The sequence below is a fragment of the Protomyctophum parallelum genome, assembly GCF_964188405.1.
Source record: "Protomyctophum parallelum genome assembly, chromosome: 9".
NCBI lineage: Eukaryota > Metazoa > Chordata > Actinopteri > Myctophiformes > Myctophidae > Protomyctophum > Protomyctophum parallelum.
In genome coordinates this window covers 16055962-16064553 of record NC_139706.1, presented here as the reverse complement: position 1 = coordinate 16064553, position 8592 = coordinate 16055962, and the positions used below count along the sequence as shown (strand labels likewise).

Genomic DNA, 8592 nt, shown 5'->3' with positions numbered 1-8592 from the left:
TAACTGTGACAGGCCTAAGTATTAACTGAACAATAAAGACCATACCATACAATGAAGATTAATATATTGAAACCCGGGGGCGCCCGCTAGCCTAATGGGCCAGGCGCATGCCTCATAATAAGTTCTGGCCTGACAGCGCGTCACGTGTTCGAGTCCCATTCATGACGACCTTTGCTAGTCTCTCTTTCCTGTCCGTCTTCACTGTGACTAGACTATCAATAAAAGGCACAAAAAAAAAAAAAAATCCTGATTAAATATATTAAATAACAAACTCAATAACGCACTCCTTGCAATTGTTGAGAAAACATTGTTCTTGAACAGAATTCTTTAATTATGCAATTTCTATTTCAACAAAAATAATGGTTTATCTTTCAAAGTGATATTGATGCAGCAAAATGGCCACTGGATCTGAATGGCTTTATTTGCTGAGTGATTCTTCATGCCGTTTTAGAATGCACGGAGACATCTAGTTCCATGGATTTCTGTCTCTGCTGTTCACTGAACATCCACATAATCCTGTATAGAAGAAAAGAACACAGTGCACGGATTTATTCCATCAAATAATAGCAAAAGTGATAATATGCAGCTGCTCGAAATCAGTTAGTATGTTTGAAAGCATATGGTCAATGTGGGTAAAAGTGCTTTATGTATTCATATATGATTTAAAAAAAAAGCATTAGCATTACTTGAAATTGTTTACATCTGACCTTGTACAATCCACTATTATAAACATGTATTCTGGAACTGCACTGTCTTGTCCAATATAACAACTCATCTAAAGGCTGTTTTTGATTGATTGATTACACTTGTTTACAAGAGGGTCCACCATGTTCAATTCATCAAAACATTTAGAGACGTACAAATAGACACTTCTATATAGTCAAAGAACAGAACAGGAATTCATCATAAAGGAGGTAAAAAGGGAAAAGAAACATATACAGTGAGGGGAAAAAGGGGGGTGGGATTAAGATTTTACGGGGGCCAGTTTCGAATTGCAGCTGTCCATAGGTGCCCTGTGCTAACCTATAACCCCTTAAGGACCCAGGGGGTGAACTGGTAAATGGGATAAACATGCAAAAACCCGGGTATGGTCATATACTGCATAAAAAAAAGCAGTATGTTTAACTGACTAACTCCAAACTCCAAACTAGTATGTGTAGGCTGGTGCTTACCGCATCATTTTCAATAACATCCTCCAGGATTCGCACTATGTCTGTGAAGGACGGCCTGGCGGTGTGCGGCTCCACCCAACAGTCTCGCAACATCTGCAGTCTGCAAACATTCTCTCATTAAACGACTGCTTGTCACGTCAAAACGGTAATGTGTCAGGATGGAAAACACCTGACAAATGCATGGAATGCATGAAATAAAAGGACTACAGGCAACCAAGACATAAAGATTTGATCACATCTGCAAGAGTTGAGAGAACTACTGGGCTATACATTAACCCATTTAGACTTGACGACGATTCTATACAAATGTCTTCTAAATCCTGACAGTTTTCTGATAAACATGTCAGTGGTGCTCAACCTTTTCCAGGGACACCCCAGACGTAAAGATTTTAGTTAAAAAACGTTTGCTCTGAAAGAATAATATATTCAAAGATTTGAGGCACATTTTCACGACTTTTCTAAAATAGCAGATCTACAAGCTCGTCTACTCTATATAGAGCACCGAAGTCCTGACGTAACTCGCTCATCCCTTCGATTCCCCTGGTTCGCGGAAGTAATTTCTCTATGGAGAATAACATGGGGTGATCTTAATATCGTCTACTATAAGCGTTGTGGTCCAAAAATAAACAAGCTGTCTCGGCGTTATTGTCAGGGAGGTGTCTCTGTATCGTTTGCAACAGTCAGTCACTCATATATGATAGAGTCTGCTTCTAGCTAAAATGTAACTAATTCAGTAGCAGTAACATTAGCGTTTTCTCTCAGTCAGTTGATTCTTCATATCCATATGAGTGAAGCGGCCGGGATGACATGTTTATTTTTCAAACACAGTTCTTATATGAAGCAATCTAAAAATCCTCCTATGGCGATTTCAATGCAAAAAAAATAATACATGAACCTGGGGACTGACGCCCTCTACTGAAAGTGACGTCAGACTTCGGTGCTCTATCGTCTCCTTCTAATAAGTGCTATACTTACATTTCAGGTCTGCAGCCTTCAGGTTCTGAGTTCTTATAACCAGCACAAATGTGGTAAACCACAGCCTCTGACGTATCAAGACTTGGGTATGGCATGGTACCTATAACAACAAGTAATACTATTCATTATTCAAGTTTTACACCAGAAGACTGTATAAACCAACATTTATATGAAGTAAAGTAGTGTTTTAAATATTTGGCTTTAAAGGGATAGTTCAGAATTGTTTAACTTAAGCTGTATGAAATACTTGCCATTAATATAGTGGTTGCAACTGTATTCATTGATTGCCCGAGTCCCGTGGTGGGAGTTCTGCTCTGGTTTTGGTCAATAATAAGTAGATCCGGTCATTTTGTGGGGGGGCACTGGGGCCACGCAGTAAAAGTTAATTAATTCACAAAACTAACGGCATTTGTATTGTTGACATATTTCTAAAATATTAGCGCAATCGTTCAACTTTGACCCCTCTATCACATGGAACTATATTTTTGGTGTAGTGATATGGACACAAAAAGCATAGTTCCGTGTGATTGATAGAGGGGTCAAAAATGAGCGAAAGTTGCACTATATGGTATACGTGTAGGTCGACAATACAAATGACGTTAGTTTTGTGGATTAATTTACCTTTACTGCGTGGACCCCAGTGCCCCCCCACAAAATAACCGGAACTACTTAATATTTCACCAAAACCAGAGCAGAACTCCCACCACGGCAATCAATTAATACAGTTGCACCCACTATATTAATGGCAAGTATTTCATAGAGCTTAGGTTAAAAAAAATCTGAACTATCCCTTTAAGATGTGTTATTTAAAAAAAAAAAAAAAATGACAATAATGTAACATTCTGGGCGGCTGTGGGCATAACAATTAGTAAAACATGTGTCCTATTGAATGTACTGAACACAGAATCGTTATAGCACATGTAAACAGAATTCGTTTTTCAGAATTTTTCATAAATCAATGATTATTGAACACCCTTTACGCCTGTGTGTTGGTTAAAACAAATATTGAACCGACGGAAAATATTAAAAAGTGCTTCGCGGAAACCTTCCTAACTCCATTGGGTCCTCAAACTATCCGCCAAACCAGCTAACTCCACCCTTTCAGAAAAGTATTGAACCAATGGAAAGTATTAAAAAGCGCTTCATTTCCCTAAAAAAATACATTTTGGAGTTAGGTGGTTTCTGCAGCAGCAGAGATATGTTTATACTGTAGGTATATGGTGGTATTTAGGGTATAGTGGTATACTGTACCATATACCACACAACTCACCAAATGTCTGCATCTCCCACAGCAGAATGCCAAATGCCCACACATCTCCCTTGAAGCCGTAGTGGTTGTTTCTGAAGTACTCAGGGGGGTACCAACGCAAGGGTACGCGGTGCTGCTGCATGGATACACACAGTATACAATACCATAGACAATGAGACGTTAAAGTGACCAAAATATAGAACCTGTTTTATGTTATTTAAATGAAAGGGTTCAGTGTGTCAAGGGCACTTTCACAACAACACTAATTTTTTGTTGTTGATATATTTCAAAAATAAATGTTTTTCTTTTTTGAAAAATAAATAAAAAATAGTAGTAAATAGTAGTAAAAAGGTTCATCCTGGGTGTTACATTGGCGCTGTGACCAAAGTTGATGAAGATAAGGGAGTAGTGAATTGAATTGAATTGTCCTGCCCGAGGTCAAAGGGGTATTCCCATGCAGAAGACCCTGCTTTCAAATCCTGGCTGTTGCACATGTACAGTACATACAGTAGAATGTACGTAGAGTATGTAAGCCTGCCAGTGCCAGAGACAATGTCCATGGATCCTATAACCCTAACCCCATGCATTATTTTGTCACGGTCTCAGACTTTGCTCATCTAGATGTTGTCTTTCTATGTTATGTTCTACTTGTTTTTATTCTATGTTCTGTTCATCTAGCTGTTGCATGTCTATGTTCTTGTTCTAGTTGTTTTGGTTCATGTTCATGTCTTCCCAATGTGTTTCTCATGTGTATTCAGCCCTCCTGTGTATATTAGTCTTGTCCCCCAGTCAGTCCTTGTCGGTTCATTGTTTAGTGTCACTCTGTATTTGTGATTTCTGTTCTGTTCACCTGTTGAATAAAATACCCAACCGTGGGTTTGGATCACTACTCCTGCCTGGCTGTCCTGCATTTGGGTCCTCACCACCACCACCACCACCAGATCGTGACATTATTTAACAACACAAATCTAAACCATGGCGTCACTGATCGAGGGCCAGCGGGGCCCTTATACAATATTCCTAACTTTTTCCACCACCCGTTTGAAGATCAATGAGAGCAATATTAATAACTGACCCGCGTGACTTTCCAGCGGCTGCTGCAACGGTTCCTCATGTGGGTCAGGTCTCTGGCCAGGCCAAACTCCGCCAACTTCACCTCCCAGGGGAACCTACTGACCAGGACGTTCCTCAGAGCCAGGTCACAGTGGACAACCTGGGACAAAAACACAATGGCATCACATCGTACACTGTACAGTATCAGTTCTACTAGCTCTGGTCCATAGCTCTAATGCGTTTCATTTAGAACATTTTAGAGCTATGTTACTCTCAACTTCGCCGCTCGCATGAATGCAGACCAGCCTCATCCTCTTTAGCGTAAATGAAAAGAACGTTTTTGCTACTAACCAAAACAAAGGCGAGTTGTGTCATTAGAAAGCCTACTTTCCTTAGTGGACGCACTCTAAACCCCCCACCACACGTATAAACTGTACTTTTTGACCAGAAAGGGATTTATTTTTTTCACCGGAGGAAAAATATTCTCTATGAGGCAATTCTCTGGGCAATATCGGTAGAGGGCGCAGCGGAGTAACTAAAAGTTGTTTTTTTTCCCCGGTGGAAACAAAATCCACTTTTGGCCAAAAAGTAGTTTATACGTGTGGTGGGGGGGGCTCAGAGTGCGTCCACTAAGGAAAGTAGGCTTTCTAATGACACAACTCGCCTTTGTTTTGGTGAGTAGCAAAAACGTTATTTTTTATTTACGCTGAAGAGTAGAGGCTGGTCTGCATTCATGCGAGCGGCGGAATTTGCTCTAAATGAAACGCATTAGAGCTATGGACCAGAGCTACGTATACTGATACTATAAAAGATAGGCTACTATTCTTCCAGAACCTTCCGTTGGATACATTGGACTGGCCATTTGGATACCCCCCCCCCCCACCCCCATCTAAAAAAATAAACTACCCATCCTTTCATACTCAAATATGTCTTTTGCACTTTCTACCCAATGTCCTGTAAGTAACCTCTCACATTTTTCTTTATCAATTTTCTTTTAAAACAATCTCAATTTCATTTTCCCCATTCATGTTTTCTCTTTTCCTATTCAACTTTCCCGCAACCCTCTGAAAACAGGCCTTTGAACTGGCTAGTGCCACAGATTTAGCATCTGTGTTCCCCGTTGAATAATAAAACTTATAATAAAAAATAGCAGTCCGGGTATTTTCTGCAGTGTACATCAGCGGTTCCCAAAGTGGGGTCCGGGGACCCCCAGGGGTCCTTGAGGGAGTTCCAGGGGGTCCCCAGCTAAATTATAGTTAGGAACCAAGTGGACCCTTATGGGTCTGTAACTCTCAGAGTTAAAATAACATTGATTTTACAATATAAATCGGGGGTCCCAGAGACAGAAATGCCATTAAATGGGGGTCTGTCTGTAGACTAATGCATGTCAAACTGGGGAGGTCCTTGAAATTAAACAGGTTGAGAATCACTGCTAGAGCCGTAAACATCTTCTCATATATACCATTTTGGAGCGCAGATGCTCCATGGCCAGGGCGATGTGGTAGGACGAGATGGTGAGCAGGCTCTGGAGCTCCGGGTTCACGCCGAGACTCTCCCTGTTGGTCTGCAGGAAGCTCCGGAGGGTCCCGTAGCTCACCAGCTCCATGACCAGCACGTAGGGCTCTGAGGAACAGCGTTGTTTTTGGCAGCACATTTTGATTTTTAGTTTTAGTCATATAGTCTTTTGAATAGTTTTCATTTTAGTTTTAGTCACATTTGAGTCACCTGGAATGTGTTAGTGTTAGTCTAGTTTTAGTCGACTAAATCTACAGTTGATTGAGTCGACTAAAATGTATTTTGGTGGGCATTGAAGCCGTCGTAAGGACTGTTTTTACACTTGCTGAAAATTGCCGATCTACAAGCTCACAACACGTCGCAGCGCGACGGGTTGTGAGCTTGTAGATCTGCTATTTTCAGCATGCAACCAAGTGTAAAATGACTCATACTGGATCTCTTGTCCACTAGTCCCTTCCTAACATTTTAGTCTAGTTTTTATTTGTTGACAAAATTGTCAGTATATTTAGTCTTAGTTTTAGTTATCATAGCACAGTTTTCATTTAGTTTCTATTTAGTTTTCTTCAGTGGAAAAAGTCGACGAACAATGTCAGACGACCTGTAATACAATTAATTAATCATTGTATATTTATATTTGCTCTTGCGGGGGATAGCTGATTGCTGCTCACAGAGGAATGCAAGGGGGAGCAGTTAGGGCAGGGGTGGGCAACTGGTGGCCCGGGCCCCCAGCTTCACTTAATGCTTAATGAATACTGATAGGCCTATAGTATTGATTTCAGCTGTTACAATTCCATGACTAGTATTAAATGACTATAGTATTTATAATGACTCGTATTAAAATGTGATTGTCTTTTTGTGTCCAATGTAGTTATGTTAAGAGTTCATAAAGTTAACATAACTATAACTAAATGCATTTTAAATTAAATTCAATAAAGAACGCATTCCATTTGCTTATACAAAAGTTCATGTTTGGCCATACACGACTAGAGCAGGGGTTATTGTGAGATGTACGTAACCACACAACCCTATAGCATCCCTATTCTGGGCATGTCGTACTATAAGTGAAAATAAACAAAAAAAAAGGACATTCAGCAAAAATAAGTGAACATTCGATGAGAATAAATCTACAAGCTCACAACACGGTGTATAGCTATATTAGTGGCCAGATTTGACTGAGGGACTGCCATCGCGCAAACTCCAGCTTTTCACCATAGGATAATAAAAACGTCCCTTTTTTGTATCCAAAATGAGTTAATAGCACAGGCAGACTCTTCACATACTAGAGCATGTCTGAAATAAGTGTCAGAGCTGAAATCGTAAATATGAAATACATGCTTAAACATGTAGCTAGGTAGGTGTAATGTTAAGAGACCACAGAAGTGATCCTTTCAAGCCTGTTTTCTCAACTTGCTGTTTCTCTGCAAGACATTACTCTATAAGCCATAATCTCCAAAACTGGTGGGTCAAACTGAACAACCAATATGTCAATTTGAAGCTATGATTCCCTGCTTTCATATGACATGACATAAACATGTATAACAAAGCAGGCTGTATAGGGTTTTTACATAAAGATTACGCTGAAATGAAAGGGACAGCATTAGGTGAATAAACAGCATGTCATTATATGATATGTACTGACCCACACTGGTGTTCCAGTCCAGCAGCTGAAGAACGTTCTTATGGTGCACCAGTTTCTTCATGATGGCCACCTCTGTGTCCACACGCTTCAGGCTCACACCTGCTCACAGGAAAATAAATATGCATCAGAAAGACTCTCTGTGGCCCGGACGGTTATAGCTCATAACCGTCTGGGCACCTACGGTAGGCTGCCAAAGCCAGCCAGCCGGCGTGCCGTCTCTGAAAACATTCACACAATGGTGTCAATAGGCTCTATAGTAGTCTATGCACACAGAATGACTTTTCCTACTTCCGGGCCTCTTCCCTACTTCCTTCACAGGTGTTACTGATGATATTAATTAAGGCTCTGTTCCATTTAGTGTACAGTGGTTCTCAAACTATATAATTTCAAGGACCCCCATATAACTCTCAGCGTTACAGGCCCGTACAGGGCCATTTGAAACCCACCCAAGGACACTTTGAGACCCCACTGGGTGAAGCAGAGTGTTTCCAGTGAGCCGACATTGCACGATAGCAGCACCCTGACTCTGTTTGACCGGAATGGAACTAGAGCCTTCATTAGTATCATCGGTAACAAGAAGTAGGGAACGGGGGGCCCCGAAGTAGAAAGAGCTATTCTGTGTGCATAGAGTCTATTCCAAACTGCAATGTTGATGTGATATGAACTGTGGTGCCCGTTTGCAAAGCCATATGTTTACTAGGGGTGTCAACATTTTTTTTTTGACACTACATGTTTTCACTACATGGTGTTTGTGATATGAAATCTAAGCTCATCCTAATCACAGTAAACATCATGTCTTCAGTCATTTTCAAGTTACTTCAGTTGGCTGGAGTAGATTGTGATGAAATCCTATGTATTGAATCGAGAATCAATTTGAATAGAGAATAGTTTTAACCCATTTTGGGGCGGGAACCCCTTTTGGTGTTAGCATTATGTTATGCTTTAGCTATTGAAAAATAGCAGACCTACAGCTACGAGCTTGTAGGTCT

At 40.6% G+C, this 8592-nt stretch overlaps 1 protein-coding gene across 1 annotated transcript; it reads right to left on the bottom strand.

Moving 5' to 3' along the window:
- Positions 1–358: 358 nt before the first annotated feature.
- Positions 359–5935, bottom strand: LOC310864449 (fibroblast growth factor receptor homolog 1; the record flags this gene model as incomplete). Its single annotated transcript, XM_083773137.1, has 6 exons — positions 359–516; positions 1173–1272; positions 2148–2247; positions 3418–3532; positions 4472–4609; positions 5912–5935. 6 exons carry the CDS (start codon positions 5933–5935, stop codon positions 496–498), a joined length of 498 nt encoding a protein of 165 aa, XP_083629263.1. The 3' UTR covers positions 359–495.
- Between the last annotated feature and the right edge of the window lie 2657 nt (positions 5936–8592).